At 58.0% G+C, this 25598-nt stretch overlaps 2 protein-coding genes across 10 annotated transcripts; both read left to right on the forward strand.

Annotated features, from left to right (window-relative positions):
* The first annotated feature begins 506 nt into the window (after positions 1-506).
* On the forward strand, positions 507-4181 carry ZBTB32 (zinc finger and BTB domain containing 32). 3 transcript variants are annotated; one of them, XM_042230809.2, is made up of 6 exons: positions 507-540; positions 1641-2624; positions 2882-2955; positions 3072-3140; positions 3256-3420; positions 3602-4181. In XM_042230809.2, the coding sequence occupies exons 1-6, from the start codon at positions 512-514 to the stop codon at positions 3877-3879; spliced, it is 1599 nt and encodes a 532-aa protein (XP_042086743.1). In that variant the 5' UTR covers positions 507-511; the 3' UTR covers positions 3880-4181. The 3 variants fall into 3 exon arrangements, with proteins under 3 accessions (XP_042086743.1, XP_042086744.1, XP_042086742.1); XM_042230810.2 differs by lacking the exon at positions 3256-3420; XM_042230808.2 differs by having other exon boundaries at positions 2882-3420.
* Positions 4182-5106: 925 nt separating this feature from the next.
* KMT2B (lysine methyltransferase 2B) lies at positions 5107-25315 on the forward strand. Of its 7 annotated transcripts, XM_060398499.1 has the most exons (38): positions 5107-5490; positions 6615-6687; positions 6923-7117; positions 7262-8925; positions 9132-9245; positions 9339-9489; positions 9758-10037; positions 10199-10254; positions 10502-10780; positions 11076-11170; positions 11445-11543; positions 11674-11787; positions 11916-12062; positions 12161-12256; positions 12718-12835; positions 13355-13468; positions 13624-13808; positions 13882-13971; positions 14055-14159; positions 14293-14366; positions 14964-15079; positions 15175-15266; positions 15346-15483; positions 16111-16269; positions 16484-16631; positions 16715-16793; positions 16912-17072; positions 18107-18334; positions 18416-19712; positions 19797-19886; positions 19964-20073; positions 23223-23360; positions 23444-23518; positions 23624-23801; positions 24097-24204; positions 24322-24405; positions 24517-24646; positions 24737-25315. In XM_060398499.1, the coding sequence occupies exons 1-38, from the start codon at positions 5128-5130 to the stop codon at positions 25010-25012; spliced, it is 8019 nt and encodes a 2672-aa protein (XP_060254482.1). In that variant the 5' UTR covers positions 5107-5127; the 3' UTR covers positions 25013-25315. The 7 variants fall into 7 exon arrangements, with proteins under 7 accessions (XP_060254482.1, XP_060254481.1, XP_027833179.1 ...); XM_060398498.1 differs by having other exon boundaries at positions 6923-8925; XM_027977378.2 differs by having other exon boundaries at positions 6923-8925; positions 16511-16631.
* Positions 25316-25598: the final 283 nt, after the last annotated feature.

Genomic DNA, 25598 nt, shown 5'->3' on the forward strand with positions numbered 1-25598 from the left:
CTGCTAGAGCTCTACTGACACCTCTAAGAAACAGAACTAATACTATTTGAATGATGCTACGTACTGAGAAACCACTTTCACATACATCATGTCATTTCATCTTCACCCCACCTCATAATGAGGTAGGCAGAGCTTATCCCTATTTCACAGATGAAGTAACTGAGGCTCAAAGAGGTGACTTGCCCAAGGTGACTCAACTAGCAGATGGCAGAGATGAGAGTCAAATGCAGGTCTGATTATCCCAAAGTTCTTATTGCTTCAGATATAATTCTTTGACTCCAGAAATTCACAGATGAAATAAGACCAGAGGTCAGGAGGCAGAATGCTTGAGTTCTGGAAGGAGAGGAGTGGTCTCTCCTGGAGGGGTGAAGCTCAGCCAGGGGTGTAAGACCACACCCCTTGGGGGACTGTGGCAGACTGATACTTGGGACACCCAATGGAAGACTGTGAAGTCAGGGGCGGGGCTAGCTCCAGAGTAGGGGGGCCAGGAGCCCCAGCAGCAGTTCAGAGCATGCGGTGTCCAGGAGGAAGCTACAACCGGTGAGTGGTTGCTTCTCCCCAACTGAGACTTTCCTCCCATTACATTCCTCTTTCTGTCCACTTCCTGCCAGCCTGTACCCCTCCCTGTGAGGTGTCCAAGTAGTAATTCCTCCCTCTACGGGATCTGTACTCAGGGTGAGCCTACACTTAGGAATATGCCTGCTGGGCTCTGGGACACTTAGGTCTGTCTCTTTGTATCTGGGTTCCCAGTTCTCTTCTTAAAAGCCAAGGTGGTGGTTTTGATGTGTGACAAACTTCTGCCTTGTTGGGTTCTGTCTTTCTAATCTTCACTTTTGGCTTATGAAAAACAAAATTGAACTGTCTCCTTATCCTTATCTTGAGAGGAAACAGCCTCTCCCTCCACAGTTTCCATTTCCCTTTCGCCTGCTTCCTCCAAGGTCAAAGCCTTTTCCGACATCTCTCCATCCCTGGGTGAGGAGCCTTCTCTCCTGTGGGTTCCAACCTGCTCTCTTTATCTCACTGCATGGGAGCTTTTGGTCACTTCCAGTTCTTTCTCTGAGGATGGTTTCTAGAAGTTTCATCCTGAGGGAGATGATCAGTTGATGCCTTGAGCCTGCTTTCTGCAGCTATGACCCCATCTTGCTGCCCTTTTTTCCTCTCAGGACCCTCAGCCCCACATGACAGGCTTGCAGGAGGAGGACACACTGGCTTTCTAAACTCCCATGAAACTGTGTCTAGCTCCACCCCTAACTTACAGGGCTGACTGGGTTTTGTGGTGATCCTGTCTGGAATGAGAGCTGGGGCCTGTTCGGGGGTCTTTCCCTGCAGAGGAGCTTGGAGAAGCAGAAATATCAGTGTCTGCTCTCCTTTAAGTCAGACATTGCCAACTCTGCTCTCCCTTAAGTCAGACATTGCCAACTGGCAGGACCCATCTATCCACTACTTGAGATAGCTCTTCAATGTGCAATCCTTGTTCTTTTAAGTCCTGAATTTGGTCTAATTTCCATTCTCTCACCACCTCCACACCTGCTATGATTCTGAACAGCCTCGGGTTTTCTCTTGGGTCATTTTTTCTGCTCCATTCAGGACAGAGAACTGATTCAAATCCAGCAACTCACTTTCTTCCCTCACCTCCACAGGCTTGAGTATGCGGTTCCTCCCTCCCCTTTTCACCACGGACCCTACACTGTGGCCTTTCTCTCAGAACCTCTGAGATTGGTACCAAGGCAAGGCACAATGCCCCTGTCCCCAACAAGACTGCCTAGTCCCTATGCTTCTGATCGGCTGGTACGGTTAGCAGCCAGGCTCCGGCCAGCACTATGTGATACCCTGATCACAGTGGGGAGCCAGGAGTTCCCTGCCCACAGCCTGGTCCTGGCAGGTGTGAGCCAGCAACTGGGTCGCAGGGGCCACTGGGCTGTGGTGAAAGGCATCAGCCCTTCCACCTTTGCCCAACTTCTGCACTTTGTTTACGGGGAGAGTCTAGAGCTGCATCCTGGGGAACTGGGGCCCCTTGAGGAGGCAGCCAGAACACTGGGGGTGCAGTCCCTGGAGGAGGCATGCATTAGGGCTCGAAGGGACATGGCTAGAGAAGAGCTGGGTCCAGGGCTGAAGAACCAACAGGAGGAGCTAGAGAAACACACAAGGGACTCGATGAGAGGCGTGGGGGCCTTTGGGGAGAAGCAGAGACCAGAGAAGTTTGTTAGAACTGGTGGGAAAGAGCAGGAGACGTTGCACAGGCCGCGGCCGCCAAGAGAGAGCCCTGACATGGCAGAGGCAACTCTGGAGGGTCGAGGGGAGCAGATGAAACCAAAGGAGCAACTCCACCAAGCCCTTGTTGGCCATGGCAGAGTCAGTGGGAAGCAAGAAGTAATCATGTGGTTGAGGGACAGTGCAAAGGGCTCTGAGGAAAGTCTGCGGGAGTTCCCTGGCCCCCTTCCCCCAGCAGGTTCCTTCCAAACTGGCACCACCCCCAGCCCTTGGTGGGCTGAGGCCCCTTGGTTGGGGGAGGGCCAGCCTGCCCTGTGGAGCATCCTTCTGTTGCCACCTAGATATGGCACTCCCTTCTCCCATAGCATCCCTATGACTGGAGCCTGGCAAGAGGTCTGGCCTCGGGACCAGAGGTGAGTCGAAGGGCTTATGGAAGACCTCTGGCTGGGAGGGAGTGGTTCAGGAGAGGCAGCAGTGATGGGTGGAAGGGTACCACATCTCTTATCTCTACTATACATTTCCTGAGTTGTGGTAGGACAAGAAGTTGTCACCACAGGGCAAGCCAAAGCCCAGGCCCCACAGAGGACTTATGACTCCTCCCTCCCCAGAAAGGGATCTGCAGGATCCCAGGTGTAACCAAGGCTGTAACTCTTCCCCATCCCACCCCCAGGATCCCACTGCCCCTAAACCTCCATAAAGGCCTTTGGAGCCAGAACCAGCTGGCCTCCTCCAGCCCCACCCCAGGTAAGCCCCTCACTGCCTGGCATGCACCCTGTAACGTGGTCTCGAGGCTGGGACTGAGGCCAGGGCTCCAGGAGTCCAGCTTGAGCAGGGCGCCTGCTTCACTCTGTTCCCTCCAGGTTCCCTCCCCCAGGGCCCCACACAGCTCAGCCCTGGGGAGCCGGAAGAGTCTGATCACAGGCACACAGGTGAGTAGAGTGAGGGTGCTTTTGCCTCAGCGCCACTATGGCCCCAGCCTGAGTGTTCCAGTGACCCGGCTCTGGGAATCCCAGCCCTGCCCTCCTTTGCCTTTTGTTCCCACAGGTAAACTAGCAACCTGTGTGAGTCAGGTCGGCACCGCAAGCCGTCCATCTCACCCACACCCTCCCCCACCCACTCCTGCTCGGTCTCGGCCCTATTCTTGTTCTGTCTGTGGGAAGAGGTTTTCACTCAAACATCAGATGGAGACGCACTACCGTGTCCACACAGGTACGGGCGTCCTGCCCTGTGCAAACTGCTTCCTTCCAAACTCCAGTGGGCCCGCTCCTAAGTCCCTCTGTGAGTGCCGTGCTCCCGAGCAACAACCTTGCCCAGCTGCCCCTACCTACCCCTAGGCGAGCCTTCACGCCCCTTTTTTTCCTTCATGAGCCTTCCCCTCCACCTTCCCTAGGAGAGAAGCCCTTCTCCTGTAGCCTGTGTCCCCAGCGCTCCCGGGACTTCTCAGCCATGACCAAGCACCTGCGGACGCACGGGGCCGCACCCTACCGCTGCCCTCTGTGCCAGGCCGGCTGCCCCAGCCTGGCCTCCATGCAGGCGCACATGCGTGGCCACTCTCCCAGTCAGCTCCCGCCGGGATGGACCATTCGCTCCACCTTCCTCTACTCCTCCTCCTCGAGGCCATCTAGGGCCTCGACCTCTCCCAGTAGGCCCTCTTCCTCCACCACCTGACGGGGCGTCAGTAACTTCTTTGGCTTCAGCCAAGCTTACAATTAAAGAATGAAAGACGGGCCGGCGAGCAGGCTTCTGATTCCGCACCGCGGCTGCGGCAGCCTAGCAAACTCGGCTTCAAGAAGCACCGCGGGAAGGGAGCCAGGAGCCCTCTCCCAGACGGCCTCGGGCCGCGGACCTGGGCCAGAGAGCCCCTGTGGGGTGAGGGCAGTGAAGTTTGCACGAATGACGGTTAACTGTGCGAGGACTGGCGATTCATCACCAAAATAAAGCTTCCTGTGCTCTCCTCTCGGGACCAGAAAGTAGAGTCCAGCTTTTCGTCTGCGCGTCGGGGGCAGCCTTGCCCTTAGTCCTGTAGCGGCCCCTGGTGGTTCAACGTGGCGGCCACCTCCTCCGTCTCCCGGGGCTTCTGATCCTTCCCTCGAGGCAGCGGGCCGCGAGGACAGGGTGGTGTCCAGACCGACTTCGCGGCAAGCCCTGTGTGGAAAGGCTGTGAGAACCCAAGTTACTGGTCTCTTTCACAGCAAGCAACTGCGCACCAAGTCTGAGTCTGGGTCGTCTAGCCCGGGGCTCGAAAGGAACGCATGTTATGCTCTGCTTTCAGGCACCCGACTCCTTTCCGGAGCACAAGAGCCGAAAGGCCGCAGCCCCTCCAGTATCTTCCCTCCACGCCATACGGAGCGGCTGCCGGGTCAAACTCCAAACTGAGGCGGCCGCCCCTTACCCAGCCCATGCCTCCTGCAGTCGCGAACTTCATCTCCCAGTGTCCCTGAGGGTCCAAGGCCCGCTGCACTCTGGGAGTGGTAGTTCACGCGGGCCGCTGGTCTCGACAAGAACAATAGGAGGAGTCTGGGGCGAGAACCACATCTCCCGGCGGCCCAGGAGATGGCTCTCTGGGCCGGTTCAGGCTCCCATAGTCCCAGTTCTCGCGGCCCTAGCTCGCGGCGGAAGGAGCGAGGCGCTCGAACTACATTTCCCGGAGACCCTTGCGCCTCGCCCTCTCCCGCCGCGACGCGGGATCTAGGCTCTTTAGGTGCGGTCTAAGGGTGACCAGCCGGCGGGCCTCGGACTCCCGCTCCCGTGGTGCCCCGCGCGGCCGGCCCAGCCCCCGGCTCGTGTCGGCCCCGCGGCGGCGCTGGTTGTTGTCGTGAGCCTAAGCCGCCCCGCCCCTCCTCTGCTCCCCTCCCCCCGGCCCTGCGTACGGGCCGCCCCTCCCCCCGCCTCCCCGGCCCCTCTCACGGTGCCAAGATGGCGGCGGCGGCGGGCGGCGGCAGTTGCCCCGGGCCTGGCTCCGCGCGGGGCCGCTTCCCGGGCCGGCCGCGGGGCTCCGGCGGGGGCGGGGGCCGCGGCGGACGGGGCAACGGGGCCGAAAGAGTGCGGGTAGCTCTGCGGCGCGGCGGCGGCGCGGCAGGGCCGGGCGGAGCCGAGCCCGGGGAGGACACGGCCCTGCTCCGTTTGCTGGGACTCCACCGGGGCCTGCGCCGGCTCCGCCGCCTGTGGGCCGGCCCGCGCATTCAGCGGGGCCGGGGCCGGGGCCGGGGCCGGGGCTGGGGCCTGAGCCGGGGCTGCCTGCTGGAGGAGGAGAGCAGTGACGGGGAGTCCGACGATGAGGTGAGACAGTCGGAGGCGTCCCCAGCGCTGGGCGGGGCGGAGGCAGGGGGCTTCCAGGGGTCTGGGTGGCCCCGAGGGGTGGTATGGGGAAGCGGAGTCCTCAGGGCTTTGGGGGAGGGAAAGGGCCCTGGAAATAGGCAGGGGAGGAGGTAGGTAGGCTGTGCGGAGCTGTCGGTGGAAGAGGCCTCTGAAAGTGGATAGAGAAGCCTGAGCTGCCGCTGAGCACTTCGGCTCGAGGCAGGTCCTGCAGAAGTGTCCTGGGCTGATCCTTCTTGGTAGTTGGCAAAGCCATGGCTGGAGAGATTTGGGCTAGGAGGCTATGGGACTGCGTGCCCAACCAGTGGTGGTTGACAGCAGAAGCGTGGCTTGAGTGGACGCAGGCTAGCCGGTGGACCTAGGCTGTGGACCTGCAAGCTGCCCCACCCGGTCTCATAAGCTCCGACACATCACATTTCACCAGTGCCCCAATTCTTCCGACTAAAGTGGAGAGAGGGGACAATGGTGGAGGGCTTCTTCTTGGGGGCAGAGGTGCAAGAGACCTGGGACGTAGGTGAGACTGGGCACTCCAGCAGGTCTGAGTTCAGTTCAGGATTTATCACCAGTCTCGGAAAGGGCTCAAGGTGTGGGTTGTACTGCTTAGGACGGTTTGTAGCCACCTGAGTGCCCACAGCAGGTCATAATATGATAAACTACTTAATACACACACATGCACACCCCACTTGGGTGCCCCAATTCCCAATTTTCATTCAGAGAGAAACAACAGCTTGAGAGGGTATAGACAGAGTTTCTACTTTTTTCTGAGTTGGAGGATGAAAGAATATTAGGGTAGTGGCTGCTGTCTGACTTAGACCCTGTTCTGTTCCCTTTGAGCCAGTGGTCCACTGATGACTTGTGCTGGTGTGGTCTGAAACTGGGGATGCGATTTCAAAATACGTTCTGTCTCCATCCCTGGGAAGAGATTGTGTATTTTTCCCCTTCACCTTCTAGTCTTTTTAGTTCACTTGTAAATAGGGATACGTTAAGGGGGAAGCTGGGGATATTCCTCAATACCTGAGTATCAGGCTAAACAAGGGCTTTGGCACTGACTGCTGTTTCTCCCCTCCACCCCTGGTCCCCTAAATCAGGAGTTTCAGGGTTTTCATTCAGATGAAGATGTGGCCCCCAGTTCCCTGCGCTCTGCGCTCCGATCCCAGCGAGGTGAGTGACGGGGAAACTCTACCTCTGTAGCTTTATAGGAATGTTACTCTTGCTTTTTGTGTTAGCTCTGCCCTGCTCTAGAGTCTCCATCAGTTACCAAGTGTGTTCTGTGTCAAAGCCCCAGCTAGGCTGGGCTGTGGGGGAAGCAGACAAGTCAGAGTCCCTGTACTCCTGGAGTCTTCCTTTGTCTGCAGGGCCAGCTTGACCCATCTCCCCACACCTATTCTCCTTTTAGGTCGAGCCCCCCTAGGTCGGGGCCGCAAGCATAAGACGACCCCCCTTCCGCCTCCTCGCCTAGCAGATGTGGCTCCTACACCCCCAAAGACTCCTGCCCGGAAACGGGGTGAGGAGGGCACAGAACGGATGGTGCAGGCACTGACTGAACTTCTCCGGCGGGCCCAGGCACCCCCAGCCCCCCGGAGCCGGGCATGTGAGTCCTCCACCCCCCGTCGGTCTCGGGGACGGCCCCCAGGACGGCCAGCAGGCCCCTGCAGGAAGAAGCAACAAGCAGTAGTGGTGGCAGAAGCAGCTGTGACAATCCCCAAACCTGAGCCCCCACCTCCTGTTGTTCCAGTAAAACACCGAACTGGCAGCTGGAAGTGCAAGGAGGGGCCCGGCCCAGGCCCTGGGACCCCCAAGCGTGGAGGACAGTCTGGGCGAGGAGGCCGTGGAGGCAGGGGCAGAGGCCGAGGCCGGCTCCCCCTCGTGATCAAGTTTGTTTCAAAGGCCAAAAAAATGAAGATGGGACAGTTGTCCTTGGGACTTGAATCAGGTCAGGGTCAAGATCAGCATGAGGAAAGCTGGCAGGATGCCCCCCAGGGAAGAGTTGGATCTGGGCAAGAAGAGGGCCCCTGCTGGAGGAAGGAGCAGAAGCTGGAGGAGGAGGGAGAGGAGGAGAAAGAAGAGGAAGATGAGGAGGAAGAGAGAGCTGTAGCTGAGGAAGCAATGGTGCTAGCCGAGGAAAAGGAAGAGGCAAAGCTGCCGTCACCACCCCTGACTCCTCCAGCCCCTCCACCTCCTCCATCCCTGCCACCCCCTTCAGCATCTCCTCCGTCCCCGCTTTGCCCTCCCCCCCCACCTGTCTCTCCTCCACCCCCACCATCCCCTCCACCGCCTCGTGCCCCTGAGGAGCAGGAAGAGTCCCCTCCTCCCGTGGTCCCAGCTACATGCTCGCGAAAGAGGGGCCGGCCTCCCCTGACTCCCAGCCAGCGGGCAGAGCGGGAAGCTGCTCGGGCAGGGCCAGAGGGTACCTCTCCTCCCACTCCAGTCCCCAGCACCGCCACAGGAGGCCCTCTGGAAGACAGCCCCACTGTGGCCCCCAAAAGTACCACCTTTCTGAAGAACATCCGACAGTTTATTATGCCTGTGGTGAGTGCCCGCTCTTCCCGTGTCATCAAGACACCCCGGCGATTTATGGATGAAGACCCCCCCAAGCCCCCAAAGGTGGAGGTCTCACCTACTCTACGGCCTCCCACGGCCGCCTCCCCACCGGCCCCCCAGGAACCAGCACCAGCCCCTTCTCCACCCCGTGCCCCAACTCCTCCATCTACCCCAGTCCTGCTCCCTGAGAAGAGACGGTCCATCCTAAGGGAACCCACATTTCGCTGGACCTCACTGACCCGGGAACTGCCCCCTCCTCCCCCTGCTCCTCCACCGGCCCCACCCCCACTTCCTGCCCCTGTAATTCCTTCCCGGAGGCCCCTGCTCCTTCGGGCCCCTCAATTTACCCCAAGTGAAGCCCACCTGAAGATCTACGAATCGGTGCTTACTACTCCTCCTCTTGGGGCCCCTGAAGCCCCTGAGCCAGAGCCTCCTCCTGCCGATGACTCTCCAGCTGAGCCTGAGCCGCGGGCAGTGGGCCGCACGAACCACCTCAGCTTGCCTCGATTTGCCCCTGTGGTCGCCACTCCTATTAAGGCTGAGATGCCCTCCCCTGGGGCTCCAGCTCCAAGCAGTGGGCAGCAGCTTCACACTCAGCTGCAGCAGCCCCTACAGGCCTTGCAAACCCAGCTGCTGCCCCCAGCACTACCACCACAGCAGTCACTACTGCAGCCACAGTTACAGCTGCAGCCACCACCACAGCAGGCGCCACCACTGGAAAAGGCCCGGATTGCAGGCCTGGGGTCCTTACCACTGTCTGGTGTGGAGGAGAAAATGTTCAGTCTCCTCAAGAGAGCCAAGGTGCAGCTAATCAAGATTGACCAGCAGCAGCAGCAGAAAGTGGCGTCTTTGATGCCGGTGAGCATGGTGCTTTGGCCAGGCCCCTGCACCCAGTCACTCAGGCTCAATTCTCTGCAGTCCCTTTACCTCCTGGCTCTCAGGACACCTAGCATTGCAGGGAACCCTCCAAGCCAGCCTTTCCCCTGTCCCCCAGCTTCTTGGGTTCCTTCCCTGGCCCCATTTGTCCTCACTCCAGCCTCTGACCCTATTTATTCCCCCACCAGCCCAGCCCTGGAGGGCAGATGGAGGAGGTTGTGGGGACTGTCAAGCAGATCCCAGATAGAGGTTCTGTCAAGTCGGAAGATGAATCAGTGGAAACTAAGAGGGAGAGACCATCGGTATGGAGTGGGAAGAAGGCCCTCTGGGTAAGACTGGCAGAGGGAGTATGAGGGGCAGCTCTCCACAGGTATTCCTGGTTTTCCTTCCACCAGGGCCCTGAGTCCCCTGTGCAAGGACCCCGCATCAAACATGTCTGCCGTCATGCTGCTGTGGCCCTGGGTCAGGCCCGGGCCATGGTGCCCGAAGACGTCCCTCGCCTCAGTGCTCTCCCTCTCCGGGATCGGCAGGACCTCAACGCAGAGGGTAGGGGCGGGTGTGTTGTGGGGAAGTTTTGACAGCTGTGCCAAATTTGGGGGTGAGTGAAGGAATCAAGAACCTGGGAGAATGGCAACTGAGTAGAGTGCTTTGGGCAAGGTGGCAAGTGGGTTGGAATGCTAGATCTTAGAGCGGACTTGGGAGCACCTGGAGTCTGAGCATGGTGGGAAAGTTGAATGGGATTTTGGGGAGGTCAGAGGACCGAGGTAGAACTCCTGTGCTTTGTGGCTCCATTCCCACCTCTCCACTGCACTAGATACGTCGTCAGCATCTGAGACTGAGAGCGTCCCATCCCAGTCCCAGCCGGGAAAGGTGGAGTCAGCAGGGCCCGGGGGAGACTCAGAGCCTGCAGGGTCTGGAGGGACCCTGGCACATGCACCTCGGCGCTCACTGCCCTCCCATCACGGCAAGAAGATGCGGATGGCACGGTGTGGACACTGTCGGGGCTGCCTGCGTGTGCAGGACTGTGGCTCCTGTGTCAACTGCCTGGACAAGCCCAAGTTTGGGGGCCCCAACACCAAGAAGCAGTGCTGTGTGTGAGTAGCTGGGGCGCAGGCTCCGTTCCCACCCATGGTTGTCAGTCACCCAGGCCTCCTGCCCCAGCAGAGCAGTGGGATTGGCATCCTTGTGGAGAGCTTCCTCTCTTCCCCCAGACCACCAGTCCCCTACCCTGGTGACGTGCTGCTCCCCTCCCCAGATACCGGAAGTGTGACAAGATAGAGGCTCGGAAGATGGAACGGCTGGCCAAAAAAGGTAACGAGGCTTGAGAAGCGTTTCTTTACACAGTCTTACTGAGATGCATGGTATAGAGGAAACCATGTCTTTCTCTGCCCTCCTCCCTGTGTCTTTGCAGTCCAGCACCTTTGTCGTTGTTCCCATCGTGCACTTCTGTATCTCCTGTACTTGTTCTCTTCTGCCCCGCTTTTTTCTGGCTTTTCTCCATCCTAGTGTCCACGTCCTTGGCTGAGCTCAGATCTTACTGAGTCCCCTGTTCCCACAGGCCGGACGATAGTGAAGACGCTGTTGCCCTGGGATTCCGATGAATCTCCTGAGGCCTCCCCTGGTCCTCCAGGCCCACGCCGGGGGGCGGGAGCTGGGGGGCCCCGGGAGGAGGTGGTGGCCCCCCCAGGGCCCGAGGAGCAGGACTCCTTCCTACTGCAGCGCAAGTCAGCCCGGCGCTGCGTCAAACAGCGACCCTCCTATGATATCTTCGAGGACTCGGATGACTCAGAGCCCGGGGGTCCCCCTGCTCCTCGGCGTCGGACCCCCCGGGAGAATGGTATGAATTGTTTGCTGCTTTCGCTATCAGTCCTGTGTGTGGAATAGTTAGGACTCCCCAACCCAAGGCTCTGTCAGTCTCCAGGAGAGTGACTGAGTGAAGAGAAGGGCGGTTTTAGTGGGCAGGGAGAACGGGTACGGGAGGTTTTCAGTAGGTTATTGAACAAGGCTCAAGTCATCCTCATGGACTTGGGCTTGTTAAAGGCCTGGGGATCTGGAAATCACATGGGGGCGGTCGAGGAGTGGGGATGGGACAGAGAAAAGGGGGAACCTCACCACTCCTGTGTCCTGCCTAGAGCTGCCAGTGCCAGAACCAGAGGAGCAGAGTCGGCCCCGCAAACCCACCCTGCAGCCTGTGTTGCAGCTCAAGGCCCGAAGGCGCCTGGACAAGGTCAGCATAGCCCCTACACCAAGAACCTGAGCCCCGTGTGAGGCGTGGCTCCATCCCAAGGAGCTTCCTGGCAAGTCAGGGTCACAGGCTCACCTGAGTGCTGTAGTGTGTCCATGCCAGAGGACAGGCTCTGAGTGACTGAAGCAGGCATCTCTCTTTGGAAGGCCAAGTAGGATCTAGGCAAAAAGCAGGGTGGCGTAGGCTGGGGAGAGGGCAGTGAGAAGTTGGTAAATGGTGGGGCTGCAGCCCTCTTAGCACCGCTGTCCCTCTCTAGGATGCTTTGGCCCCTGGCCCTTTTGCCTCTTTTCCCAATGGCTGGACTGGAAAACAAAAGTCTCCAGATGGCGTGCACCGGGTTCGTGTGGATTTTAAGGTATGGCATAGGGTGGTGGGGACTCTGGTGGGAAGAAACGTGTTGGTTATGAATGAGAACTCTGGGCTTTAAGTTTGGATCTTGCTGTGTTGCTGGCTGCTCTCTGATTCTGCATCTTCTCTTCCCTCAGGAGGATTGTGACCTGGAGAACGTGTGGCTAATGGGTGGCCTAAGCGTACTCACCTCCGTGCCAGGGGGACCACCCATGGTGTGCTTGCTGTGTGCCAGCAAAGGCCTACATGAGGTTGGATCCCTTTCCCCTTAAGTCTCCGTTAGCCCTGACTGCCTGGTGTTTGGGCCCTTTAAACAGGGTCACCCTCCCTGGCCTCCTGGCCCCTCACTCTGCCCATTGTTCACTCTCCCCACTCCTAGCTGGTGTTCTGCCAGGTCTGCTGTGACCCTTTCCACCCATTCTGCCTGGAGGAGGCCGAGCGGCCCCTGCCCCAACATCATGACACTTGGTGCTGCCGCCGCTGCAAGTTTTGCCACGTCTGTGGGCGCAAAGGCCGGGGATCCAAGGTTTGGGCACAAGGGCCGTGGCAGTGGTGGCATGGAGGAGAGGGGTGTCTCTGAGCCAGTAGGTTTTGCCATTGCTGTCTTTCTCCGATATCCTGCAGCACCTCCTGGAGTGTGAGCGCTGCCGCCATGCTTATCACCCAGCCTGTCTGGGGCCCAGCTACCCAACCCGGGCCACACGCAAACGGCGCCACTGGGTGAGAGATGAGGCCCCTTCCTCTGGCTTTGGAGCTCTAATTAATGCCGCCGCCACCCCAGGATTGCTCTAGGCCAGGGCTCTTGGGGATGGGAGGGTGGAGGTCCTCTTAAGAGTTTGATAAGCATCACATGTCCTCTTTAAGAATTTTGCACAGACAAGATTTCTGTGCAGAATTTGTATGTAATGGTTTTACAGGCTCATGGATTCCGTAGTCCCCAGCTCACAGTCCCCTGCTGTAGCCTCATCTCTTCCGTCTCACTCTGCCGGTCTCCACACTTCATCTCTCTCCTGCCCTGCTTCTTTGCCTCTCCATCCTCCTCTTCACCTCTCCCGCACACCTGTTCCCCTTACCCGTCCTTCGGCATCTGTCTCCTGCCCACTCCTGTTTGCCCCTCCCCACTTCACACTTCTCCAGCCTGGTGTCTATGTTCTCCCACTAACATTGTCCTGCCCCTCCAGATCTGCTCAGCCTGCGTGCGCTGTAAGAGCTGTGGGGCGACTCCAGGCAAGAACTGGGACGTCGAGTGGTCGGGAGATTACAGCCTCTGCCCCAGGTGCACCCAGCTCTTTGAGAAAGGTGGGGACCTGGCAGGGGACCGGGGCCCCGGGGGCCACCGGGGAGTGGGCCAGGTTCCTAGACAAGCAGCTGGAAGAGATTCTCTCTGCTAGTATTTCTCCATTCTCTTCTCTGGAGCCTTTCTTTCCATTCAAAGTATTCTTTTGTAGGAGCCCATCTAGTACTTAAGAGAGGGACACGGCCCCTCTGAGGACAGTGGGAGTGGAGGGCTTGGACCCCACCCTCATGGTGGTCCCGGCAGTACCTCCTAGAACTTTTAAGTCTCCGCTGAGCTCTCTGAAGACCTGGGCTTCCTCGTTGGCTCAAGCAGCAGGTTTAGCAAGGCTCTTTGCATTGTGAGGCCTTAGGGCTGCAGAGTTAGGAGAGCATCGTTATCTTTAGCCAGCCTTTGGGGCGTGGTAGGGACCCAGGTGGGGCAGGACAGGGCAGCTTGTGCAGCAGTCGTGGGCCAGCTGGCCTCCATGCCAGGCTGCTGAGGGCAGCTCATGGCACCAACTCCTCTGACTTTTCTTGCTCCAGGAAACTACTGCCCGATCTGCACACGCTGCTACGAAGACAATGACTACGAGAGCAAGATGATGCAGTGTGCACAGTGTGACCACTGGGTGCACGCCAAGTGTGAGGGGCTCTCAGGTGAGTGGGCAGAAGCCTGGGCATGGCCTCAGCCCTGCCCTGCCCTTTGCTGCAGGCTCTCAGGGGACAGCGAAATGTTCTTGGTGACCTGGGGCGGTCTGAGAACTTCCACGTCACTGAAACCGTTTTTCCCTTTCCTGCTCTGGCTATTCTAGATGAAGACTACGAGATCCTTTCAGGGCTGCCAGACTCGGTGCTGTACACCTGTGGGCCGTGTGCTGGGGCCACACACCCTCGCTGGCGAGAGGCCCTGAGTGGGGCCCTACAGGGGGGCCTGCGCCAGGTGCTTCAGGGCCTGCTGAGCTCCAAGGTGGCAGGCCCACTGCTGCTATGCGCCCAGGTCTGCGGGCCCGGATGACTGGACGGGAGGGGCCCGGCCCAGCACGAGCCCTGCTGACTTCCCCTCTTTGCAGTGTGGGCAGGAAGGACAGCAGCTGCACCCAGGGCCCTGCGACCTGCACGCTGTGAGCCGGCGCTTCGAGGAGGGCCACTACAAGTCTGTGGTGAGTGGTACACTGAGGAGCCGCTGCGCACCTGGGGGAGAGGATTGGGGTGGGGGCTCGGGTCCTGACAAACCGCCTTACAGCACAGCTTCATGGAGGACGTGGTGAGCATCCTGATGAGGCACTCTGAGGAAGGAGAGATGCTGGAGCGCCGGGCTGGAGGCCAGACCAAGGGGCTCCTTCTGAAGGTGAGCTCTTTGGGGGCCGCCCTGAGGGTGACTTGCATGGTAGCAGGGAAGAGAGAGTGGGTTCCTGCCCCCCCCCCCCCCCCACCTCTCCTGGGGAAGACAGTTTTTCTCATCCTGTTAACCTGCTCCCCAGCTGCTAGAGTCTGCGTTCGGCTGGTTCGACGCCCACGACCCCAAGTACTGGCGACGGAGTACCCGGCTGCCCAAGTGAGCAAGGCTGGGTAGCAGGAGGGGAACCAGGAAGAGAGGGCAAAGGCAGGGGCGCCTGGGAATCCAGGGTCTAGCTGGACTGAGAATAGACATGGAGCAGGGTTAGGGTCTTGGAGGGCAGGGGGACCAGGATGAGAGTCCCCAGTGGTTCTAGATGAGCAGAGACTCATATTGTGTGGTTAATTCTTACTTTGGCTGTACATTATGCAAGGTGGTGTTGGGGACAGCAGTGGGCAAGCCATGTTTGGGGGGTTGGGCAGGCACTGATAACCTGGACAGTTAGGGCTTTGATGGGGAGGCCCAGGGGCTGTGGGAGCTCAGAGGAGGTGCCTGCCTAGGAGCCTCGGGTCTGAGGCTTCCCAGAGAAATGACATCTAAGCTGAAAAGTGGAGGAGACGTATTCTGGGCACAGAGAACAGTATTTTATGTGGCAAAGGTGGCACGAGAGGGTCTGGCTTGTTTGGAAGGCTGAGAGAAGTTTCGCGTAGAGAGAGGACAGAGGGGCTCATGGCATAATCAGGTTGATACTATGGGTGGGCCCCAGTCCAGCACCCCTCGATAGATGTGTCAGAGGCTGACCCTGCCTGTCCACAGCGGAGTCCTTCCCAATGCGGTGTTGCCCCCATCCCTGGACCACGTCTATGCTCAGTGGAGGCAGCAGGAACCAGAGACCCCAGAATCAGGGCAGCCTCCAGGCGATCCCTCAACAGGTACTGGGCAGTTGGGGCTAGAAGCTTGATCACTTAGTTGGTGGGCCAGGCTCCAGGTCCTCATTCTTAGACCGTCCTTCCCACACCCCTACCAGCTTTCCAGGGCAAGGATTCAGCTGCTTTCTCACACCTGGAGGACCCCCGTCAGTGTGCGCTCTGCCTCAAATACGGGGATGCAGACTCTAAGGTGAGGGCTACTGCGTGAAGACCCAGGTTGCAGGGTCTGATCTCTGACTCTTCCCCTCACACCATGACTCTGCCCCCAGGAGGCGGGACGGCTCCTGTACATTGGGCAGAATGAGTGGACACATGTCAACTGTGCCATTTGGTCAGCCGAAGTGTTTGAAGAAAATGACGGCTCCCTCAAGAACGTGCATGCTGCTGTGGCTCGAGGGAGGCAGATGGTGAGGGCGCGGGCCTGGAGAGGGGGCAGTTCTCGGGGGCTGGGGTGGGGCCCACCTCAAGGAGAGACAGCTCTGGTTTCGCAGTCTCCGCCGCAGCTTGTCCTTGGTGCCTCTTTTGGCTGTCCAGGACTCTAGTGCCGCAGCAAAAGCAAGTCTTTTCCTATCTGTGCTCTCTCGCTTAATGGGGGCCTGAAGCCTCGGAGACTAAAAGTTAGATGATCTGTTACTAGGCTTGTGTGGCATTGACCTCTTACTCCATCCCTGTGAGGTGAGGTACTGCGTGGGAACCCCCCTCTGTGGGGTGCCGCTAGCTCACCCTCAGGAAGTAGGATGAGAGAGACCTGCCACAGCGGGCAGGTGTGAGGGTTCAGTAAAGTAATATGGGCTCCACGTTAGAACAGCGTGAGGAAATCTCAGCTCCTGTTATTTTTCTTCCTGCTACAACTCTGTTTCAAGGAGTCTGCGCTTATTTTGATGTGTGCCTGGGCCTGGATGCCACTGGTGGGGAGTAACGTGCTGTTGTTCTGTGAGGTGCTAGGCTCAGCAGGGGCCCAAGGGAGTCTTTGAGGACAGCGATGCTGGGTGTCAGGCTCTGCTTCCTCGCCTAGCAGCCCCTTCTGCCCATAGCGCTGTGAACTCTGCCTGAAGCCTGGTGCCACGGTGGGCTGCTGCCTTTCCTCCTGTCTCAGCAACTTCCACTTCATGTGCGCCCGGGCCAGCTACTGCATTTTCCAGGATGACAAGAAAGTGTTCTGCCAGAAGCACACAGACCTGCTGGATGGCAAGGTGGGCCCTCACCTTGGGGACACACTGCCCCACTGCTCTCTCTCTTCTTCCTCTCAGGGAGCCCCGTAGCCCCTTGAGCCTCACCCAGCTGCCTCTTAGTGTCTCTTCCTTGTTCCCTTGCTGTCCGCCCCCAGTCCTTTAGTCAAGCCCCTTGACTGACCAGTCTCTGGAGCAAGCCTTCCCTCACATCCCCCTCACCCCCTCACCAATCCAGCAACCCCATTTGCCACCCACCTCCCAGGAGATCGTGAACCCTGACGGTTTTGATGTTCTCCGCCGAGTCTACGTGGACTTTGAGGGCATCAATTTCAAGCGAAAGTTCTTGACGGGGCTTGAACCTGATGCCATCAATGTACTCATTGGTAAGCAGCTTGCTCTCTCCCCTCATCTTCCTGACCCTGCCTAGGCCCGCTCTCCTGACCTCTCCCACCCACCTGTACCATAGGCTCCATTCGGATCGACTCCTTGGGCACTCTGTCTGACCTCTCAGACTGTGAGGGACGGCTCTTCCCCGTTGGCTACCAGTGAGCAACCCAAGGGGTGTTGGTGGGGCTGGGGGCTTCCAAGGCTGGCTCTTGTTTCCCAAGTTGTCCTGTCCCTTTTGTCCTACGCGCCACCCACCCCCACCTCCCCCCGCCCCAGGTGCTCCCGTCTGTACTGGAGCACGGTAGATGCTCGGCGGCGCTGCTGGTATCGGTGCCGGATCCTGGAGTATCGGCCATGGGGGCCAAGAGAAGAGCCGGTTCACCTGGAGGCAGCAGAAGAGAACCAGACCATTGTGCACAGTCCTGCCCCTTCCTCAGGTATGGCCTTGGAGCTCACGCATTTTTTCCCCGAGTGCTGCCCTCCGCAAACAGCTACCCATCAAGCGTTGTTCTCCTGTGCCCTAACGAAATCCCAGGACGTTTGCCATTGTTCTGTGTGTTGTAGTGGTGGTAGCTTAAGATTAACTTCGTGCCAGGAAGTGAGGAGAGAGGCAGGTGCACACTAACTGCTTGTGAGGGTGGCAGTTTCTGGACAAATGTAAGGAGCGTTTATGGCCACCTGACTTGGGGCTCCGTGCTTGTGTTATGCTCCCCGCAGCCCCTTGAAAAAGGGATAAGCTCCTTTGTACATCCTAGAGGGGGCATAGTGGTGAAGCCAGGATTTAACCCTAGACCCGCTCATTTCCCAAACTGACACCCTCCCCTCCATGCCAGCGCTTAGGGCTGGTTGGCAGGAAGCACAGAATGGGCTCAAGGACTGGTAGAGAGAGGGGTCCTGGTGGGCCCAGTGGGAGGAGGGAGAGATGTGGATCAAGCTTGTGGGCAAGGTGTGTGTTCTGGGTTGGAGCACAACATGGAGAGAGGGGAAAGAGAGTACAGCCACCCTGGCTGGAAACACAGGAGCATTGGGAGCAGGCAGCAGAGATCAGCGTGTACAGATTGGGTGGAGCCAGGTCACGGGGCGCCACAAGCGCCAGGATGGGGTGGATGCCTTTGATGTGGCTGGGATGTGCAGCGCCAGTAAGAAAGTGGTAGGACTGGCCGTGCTGGAGGGAGGGCCGTACCCTGCGTGGAGCCTGAATCTGGGAGGGAACAGCAGGCATCCAGGAAGTGAGGAAATGGCCAAGGATGGGTGAGGGGGTCACAAAGGGACTCTGAGCCAGGTGTATGGGGAGGTTTTGCAGAAGTCAGAGAGGTTTGAGATCTGGGCCATGACTGGGAACGCAAGCACCTTGTGCCCGGGTCAGGGGCCAGACGGAGGTGTGGGTGCCTCAAGAGAATGAAAGCTGTGTGAGCAGAGGCTTTCACAAGGAGCCCCCGCCACCCACCACCCCATTCTCTTGCCTCTCTAGAGCCCCCAGATCATGTGGACCCCCCGCCAGATACAGATGCCCTTATCCCTAGAGCTCCTGAGCACCACCCACCCGTTCAGAACCCGGACCCCCCACCTCGGCTGGATCCAAGCAGCGCCCCTCCTCCAGCTCCCCGCTCCTTCTCGGGGGCTCGAATCAAAGTGCCCAACTACTCACCATCCCGGAGGCCCTTGGGGGGTGTGTCCTTTGGACCCCTGCCCTCCCCTGGTGTGTACCTGGAAGTCCTGGGGAGGGGTGGGGCAGGGTGAGGCAGGAACTCCTGGCTGACACTAACCCTTCCCCCTACAGGAAGTCCATCTTCTCTGACCCACCACATCCCTACAGTGGGAGACCCGGACTTCCCAGCTCCCCCGAGACGCTCCCGTCGCCCCAGCCCTCTGGCTTCCAGGCTGCCACCTTCACGGCGGGCCTCTCCCCCTCTCAGAACCTCTCCTCAGCTCAGGGTGCCCCCTCCTACCTCAGTCGTTAGAGCCCTCACACCTACCTCAGGGGAGCTGGCTCCCCCAAGCCGGGCCCCGTCTCCTCCACCACCCCCTGAAGACCTGGGCCCAGACTTTGAGGACATGGAGGTGGTGTCAGGACTGAGTGCTGCTGACCTGGACTTTGCGGCCAGCCTGCTGGGGACTGAGCCCTTCCAGGAAGAGATCGTGGCTGCGGGGGCCGGGGGGAGCAGCCATGGGGGCCCGGGGGACAGCTCAGAGGAGGAGGCTGGCCCCACCCCCCGCTACGTCCACTTCCCTGTGACTGTGGTGTCCGGCCCTGCCCTGGTCCCCGGTGCCCTCCCCGGAGCCCCCCGCATTGAACAGCTGGATGGAGTGGATGATGGCACCGACAGCGAGGCCGAGGCAGTCCAGCAGCCTCGGGGCCAGGGAACTCCTCCTTCAGGGCCAGGAGCAGGCCGGGCGGGGATCATCGGGGCTACAGGGGACAGGGCCCGACCTCCTGAGGACTTGCCGTCAGAAATCGTGGATTTTGTGTTGAAGAACCTAGGGGGTCCTGGGGAGGGGGGTGCTGGACCCAGAGAGGAGCCCCTCCCCCCAGCACCTCCTCTGGCCAACGGCAGCCAGCCCCCTCAGGGCCTGCCCCCTAACCCAGCTGACCCCACCCGGACGTTTGCCTGGCTCCCTGGACCCCCAGGGGTCCGGGTATTGAGCCTGGGCCCTGCCCCTGAGCCCCCGAAACCTGCCGCATCCAAGATCATCCTTGTCAACAAGCTGGGGCAGGTGTTTGTAAAGATGGCGGGGGAGGGTGAACCTGTCTCAACCCCAGTGAAGCCACCGCCTCTGCCCCCTCCCATGCCCCCCACAGCCCCCACTTCCTGGACTCTGCCCCCAGGACCCTTGCTGGGTGTGTTGCCAGTGGTAGGGGTGGTCCGCCCTGCCCCGCCCCCACCTCCCCCTCCATTGACGCTGGTGTTGAGCAGTGGGCCCCCCAGCCCGCCCCGCCAGGCCATCCGTGTCAAAAGGGTGTCCACCTTCTCTGGCCGTTCTCCACCAGCGCCTCCGCCAAGCAAGACTCCCCGGCTGGAGGAAGATGGAGAGTCCTTGGAGGACCCCTCCCAGGGTCCAGGGCCTTGTGGCAGTGGGTGAGTGAGTGTGGCCAGGCTGTGGAGTGGGGGAGAGGTGGGCAAAGGAAGGCACTTAGCCTTCTTACGGTGCCCCTACCCCAGGTTCAGCCGAGTGAGGATGAAAACGCCCACCGTGCGTGGAGTTCTCGACCTGGGTGATCCTGGGGAGCCCACTGCAGGGGAAAGCCCGAGGTGAGTGGCCAGCCTCCTTTCCCTGGAGGCTCTGGTACCGCTGTCCTTTCCTCCTTCTGACAGGTCTCTTCTCACAGGCCCCTCCAGGACCGGTCCCCTCTGCTGCCACTTCCCGAAGGTGGTCCTCCCAGGGCCCCTGATGGTCCCCCTGACCTGCTGCTTGAGTCCCAGTGGCACCACTACTCAGGTAGGGACCAGCCTCTCCCTCTCACTGCCTCCCTCCCCCATTCTGGTCTCAGCTGAGTAACTGACATACACAATTGGTCCACTTTAAACACTCCCTGGGTGTTGCACCTTGCACACTCAACGTGGATACAAGCCTGAGGCGAGGTGCTAGGGTTGCAGAGATACCCTTAGGAGCTTGTGGCCTGTGGCAGAAATAAACACATGCCTGTCCAGTGTCCCCAAAAGGCCAAGGAAGGGCTTCAGAACTTTGTGTGCCAGGGTCAGAGGGTTAGGTACCTAGTAAAGCCAAAGATGGGGTTCTGGGGATCATTCAGAAAGGGTTCAGCCCACTTGAGACCCAGAGGAAGGGCAAGAGCAGTAGGGAAGTCAGAGGAGAGTGGTGTCCAGAGGCTCAGGGAAGGCAGTAGTCAGCCATCCCAGCTGCTGCAGAGGCCACCATGCACATGGGGTCTGGGAAAGGTGTACTATCTGTACAGGTAGCACAGGGTGGGGAAGATGTGGTGTCAGAGTCCAAAACTGAAGACAGCGGTGATGAGGAAGCCAGAATAAAGCCCAGGCACCTCACCAAAAAGCTCAGCTGAGAGTCTTGGGCGGGGGTGGGGGGAGGGTGGGACAAACTCACAGGGGTTTTGTGTGAGGGCTGTGAAAGCAAAGGCAAGAAGGAAGTTGAATGGGACTCATGGATGGAAAAGGAGGTGGGAGGAGCTGTGGCAGTCAGGTTTGAATTGGAGACCCCTGAGACAGGAGGACACGAGGAAGGTGTACAGGCATATCTCGTTTTATTGCCCTTCAGTTATCACATTTTTTACAAATTGAAGGTTTTTGGAAACCCTGCATGGAGCAAGTCTTATCAGCGTCATTTTTCCAACAATATGTGCTCACTTTGTGTCTCTGTGTCACACTTTGGTAATTTTCATAATACTTCAAACTTTCTCATTGTCTGTGACGGTGATCAGTGATCTTTGCTGTTACTATTGCAAGAAGATTACAACTTGCTGAAAGCTCAGATGATGGTTAGCATATTTTAGCGATAATTAAGGTATGTACATTGTTTTTTTAGCCATAATGCTGTTGCACATTTAAGAGACTACAATGTAGTGTAAACATAACTTTTATATGCCCTAGGAAACCCAAAAGATTTGTTGACTTGCTTTATTTCAGTATTTACCCTAATGCGGTGGTCCGGAACCGAACCCGCAATATCTCCGAGTTATGCCTGTACTTGCAGAGATAATGAGACATCAGGATGCAGGATGGGGCACTTGGAGCAGTTCTGGCTGATGGACTCAGTGAAGCTGGAAGGGCAGTGCTCTGCTGGTCATGGAGGGCAGGGGGAGAGGGAGTGGGCTCCAGCCAAGTAAGCTGGTAATTGAGCAGCCCAAGGCTCAGAATTTCTTGTGGCCCCAGTCCTGTTGGGATGTGTGGATTTTCTCCATTATGTAGAGCTCAACTGCTGAATAGGGAAGTGGAATGAAGTAGACTGAGACTGTTTAGCTGAAAGGCTACTTACAGGGGTCAGAGATGGCGTAAGGAGGTGGTAGTGACCGTGACAGACATGTCCCTGCCCGTAGGGACCAGACACATTTTGCTAGAGGAAATCGACATGTAATTAGCAAGCGCACTTCAGCCTAGAATGAGCGCTGTGAGAAAGAAGCCAGTAAGAGAGTGCCTGGGCGAGGCCTCTGTCTACAGACTGGTCTGTGTAGTTATGTTCAGGGAATAGAATGGAAGTGAGGGTGGAGAAAGGCGGAAGTCAGAGGAGGACCCTGGAGCACTTGGAGGCTTGGAGATGATGTGGGTCACACAGCAAGAGTTAGGTTTAATCTTGCTTAGGGACAGAGGGTGGGCATATGGGCAGGTTGGCCCAGAGAAGTTACATGGGAAGAAAGCTTGGCCATGTGAGTCCTGCCTCTCCTATAATGTGCTCCATTCAAAACATTTGCCCCCATCCCACTCATCTTAGGTACAGTAGTCGGGCCTCAGTCCACATCCTGCTTGAGCCAATAGCATCATTTGGTGCATGGATCCCTCCCTCCTTGAAGCATGTCCTTTCCTGGCTTCCAGCCCTCTCCTCACCTCTGGTTGTGCCTCTTTGTTCTAGCCTGTCAGCTTTGGTGTGTCCCAGGACCCTGGCCTTGACTTCTCTATCTCCACTTACTCCTGAGTGCTCTTGTCTATCTTCCTGGCTCTAAAGCCCATCTCTAATTCTGATAGCTCCCAAATCGCTAGCCAGGCTCCTGTATCCTGCTGCCCACCTGCCATCTCTGCCACAAGTTGAAAGGGGAGGTTTTCTAAGAGAGATCTCTGACTCAGTGTGTTCTAAACTGAGTTCTTAACTTTCACTACAAACTTGTTTCTCCCTTACCTTTACTGCCTCAGTCAGTGGCCATTGTATCCTTCCAGTTGTTTAGACTCCACACCTGGAGTTGTCCTTGACTCTCCTCTTTCTCACATCCACATCACCTATGTTAGCTAGGCCTGTCTGTTCTAGCTTTAAATTCTTTAGCCCTTGAGAAGTCCCTTATAGTGTACATACACTTGATTCTGTGAGTATGGCTTTTTATAATACTGTAATCTTTACAGAAATCTTTACAGAAATGGGGTGCACATAAAAAAATTGTTGTTTAGTCAATAAGTCATGTCTACCTCTTTTGTGACCCCATGGACTGTACTCCAGCAGGGTCCTGTATCCATGGGATTTTCCAGACAAGAATACTGGAGTGGGTTGCCGTTTTCTTCTCCAGAGGATCATCCCAAGCCAGGGATCGAACACGTGTCTCCTGCTTGGCAGGCAGATTCTTTACTACTGAGCCACCAGGGAAGCCCACTTTTAAAAACACACGTGCAAAATAGTTCTCCAGTATTTTAAGTTTTGTGTGAGATTCAGAAGAATGAGGAGTAGATGGGCATTCGTGATAGACTGAGTTTGAGTGAGCTGTGAACACGTCCTACAGAAAAGGGACTGTAGACCCTTTAGAAGAAATAATGTCCATTCTGTAGGATTCATTGGGCAAATATTGCAAGAGGAAGGCCATTAAATCTAGTAACTGTGCTTGTACCCGAGGAGGAAGGGAAGGCAGAGGGGAGCCAGGGACGTTTGAGTCAAGGAAGGGTGACCCTCCCCAACTCTGATCTGCTCCCTGGGACCAGGTGAGGCTTCAAGCTCCGAGGAAGAGCCTCCATCCCCAGAGGACAAAGAGAACCAGGCCCCTAAACGGGCTGGCCCACACCTGCGTTTCGAGATCAGCAGTGAGGATGGGTTCAGCGTGGAGGCAGAGAGCTTGGAAGGTGAGTTGGGGATAGGGTTGACAGGGAGGGGAGATGTTCCATGGAACATTATCCTGACAGCTCTGGCCCTGTCCTCTCCCCAGGGGCATGGAGAACTCTGATTGAGAAGGTGCAAGAGGCCCGAGGGCATGCCCGGCTCAGACATCTCTCCTTCAGTGGTAATTGAGGGGGGTCCACAGGGATGCTGGGAGCTGGGATGACTCCCAGTTGACAGGATGGGCCTCTGACATGACCAGTGTGTCCTCACCGTTGACTCTCCCCAGGAATGAGTGGGGCAAGGCTCCTGGGCATCCACCACGATGCTGTCATCTTCCTGGCAGAGCAGCTGCCTGGGGCTCAGCGCTGCCAGCACTACAAGTTCCGCTACCACCAGCAGGGAGAGGGCCAGGAGGAGCCACCCCTGAATCCCCATGGGGCAGCCCGCGCTGAGGTCTATCTCCGGTGAGAGGTCTGGGGTGTGGTGCCTGGGTCCGGGTAGCCCTAGAGGAGTTCTCAAGGGTGGAAATTTAGTCTGCTTGGAAACTGAGGTCTGAGAAGACACTAGGTTACTCCAGAAGTTGTTTCTGGAGACCACATCAGAAGAATGAACCCCATCTCTTCCCTTTTGCTGTGTCTTCAATAGTAGCAGTATTCTTCCTGCCCCACCAGCAGCAGGCCCAGGCCAAAGAATAGATGGGTAGCATCTTCCTGAGAGAATGGCTACGAACCTCCCTCCTTTCCTCCCTCCCACCTGCAGCAAGTGCACCTTTGACATGTTCAACTTCCTGGCCTCCCAGCACCGGGTGCTTCCTGAGGGAGCCACCTGTGACGAGGAAGAGGACGAGGTGCAGCTCAGGTCAACCAGGTATGGGAGGCAGGCCAGGGTGCTGGGAGTGGTCTGGAAGGGCCCAAAAGAGGGTAATCAGGGCAAGAGAAGTTATTTCTGGGTACCAGCCTGTGTGACACTGCCATCCCCCACCAGACGTGCCACCAGTCTGGAGCTGCCCATGGCCATGCGCTTTCGCCACCTCAAGAAGACATCCAAAGAGGCTGTGGGTGTCTACAGGTTCGTGGGGTTGTGGGGAGGATGCCCCTTGGGTGGACAGGCAGGTGCCCGGGTCCGGGGCTGCCTTGGTTCTGTCCCCCTGACCTCCCCCTTGCCCATCCTACCCTGCAGATCTGCCATCCACGGGCGGGGCCTGTTCTGTAAGCGCAACATCGATGCCGGCGAGATGGTCATTGAGTACTCTGGTATTGTCATTCGCTCTGTGCTGACTGACAAGCGGGAGAAGTTCTATGATGGGAAGGTAGGCTCTGCCAGGCCGTGGGAATGAGGCAGCTGAAACAGGGCGGTCCATGGGAACAGAGGCTCTGACGTTCCCACCCTGTCCCTGTAGGGCATTGGGTGCTACATGTTCCGCATGGATGACTTTGACGTGGTGGACGCCACCATGCATGGCAATGCCGCCCGCTTCATCAACCACTCGTGTGAGCCCAATTGCTTCTCTCGAGTCATCCATGTGGAGGGCCAGAAGCACATCGTCATCTTCGCCCTGCGCCGCATCCTGCGTGGTGAGGAGCTCACCTATGACTACAAGTTCCCCATTGAGGATGCCAGCAACAAGCTGCCCTGCAACTGTGGCGCCAAGCGCTGCCGTCGCTTCCTTAACTGAAGCAGTGGCTGCCTGCCACGCCCCCCCGCTGCCATCTTGCCCCTAGCTTGGGGGCTCCCTCGTCCCTCCCAGAGCATCTCACCTCCACCCTCATGTTCAGGGTGGATGTGGGCATGCAGGTGGCGAGGGCCCTGCCTCCACCCCTCCAGCCCACCCAGCAATCGCCCCCTTCTTGCCCTGGGGGCCCAGGATGTAGATATTGTACAAAAGTTTCTAAATCCCTTCTTTTCTATGCACTTTTTTATTTAAGGGGGTGGGATCCCAGGTGGGAACCCCCCACAATAAAGTCTGTCAATGTTTGGAGAGGTGGTCTTCCATTTGTATGGTGCAGGGGACAGGTAGGACCTCTTTTCTCTGTGCCCCACACTCATCCTGAGCCAGGGAAACCCGTCAGCCTGAACAGGTAGGTAAGAGGGCATGGTTCAGAACTAGAATTGTGGGGTCTCTGAAGGCTCAGAGCTAAATACCTGTTCTGGGTTAGAATTGAACTAAGTCCTTGTAGATGAACTCTCCCAGGGGGAGCAGGGCCTTTTCTCAGAGGGGACCCTGGTTGCCCAGAGGTAACCCACAGCTGGTCTTGTGAGGT

The sequence above is a fragment of the Ovis aries genome, chromosome 14, assembly GCF_016772045.2.
Source record: "Ovis aries strain OAR_USU_Benz2616 breed Rambouillet chromosome 14, ARS-UI_Ramb_v3.0, whole genome shotgun sequence".
In the NCBI taxonomy this organism is placed as follows: Eukaryota; Metazoa; Chordata; class Mammalia; order Artiodactyla; family Bovidae; genus Ovis; species Ovis aries.

Coding starts and splice junctions, on each gene's coding strand:
- KMT2B (XM_060398498.1), top strand. CDS start 5,128: ATGGCGGCGGCGGCGGGCGGCGGCAGTTGCCCCGGGCCTGGCTCCGCG. Junction 12,063..12,160: donor GCAAAGGCCGGGGATCCAAG/GTTTGGGCACAA, acceptor GATATCCTGCAG/CACCTCCTGGAGTGTGAGCG. Junction 14,160..14,292: donor CCAAGGGGCTCCTTCTGAAG/GTGAGCTCTTTG, acceptor CCTGCTCCCCAG/CTGCTAGAGTCTGCGTTCGG.
- ZBTB32 (XM_042230808.2), top strand. CDS start 512: ATGCGGTGTCCAGGAGGAAGCTACAACCG. Junction 541..1,640: donor CCAGGAGGAAGCTACAACCG/GTGAGTGGTTGC, acceptor TCACCTCCACAG/GCTTGAGTATGCGGTTCCTC. Junction 2,625..2,881: donor GTCTGGCCTCGGGACCAGAG/GTGAGTCGAAGG, acceptor TCCCACCCCCAG/GATCCCACTGCCCCTAAACC.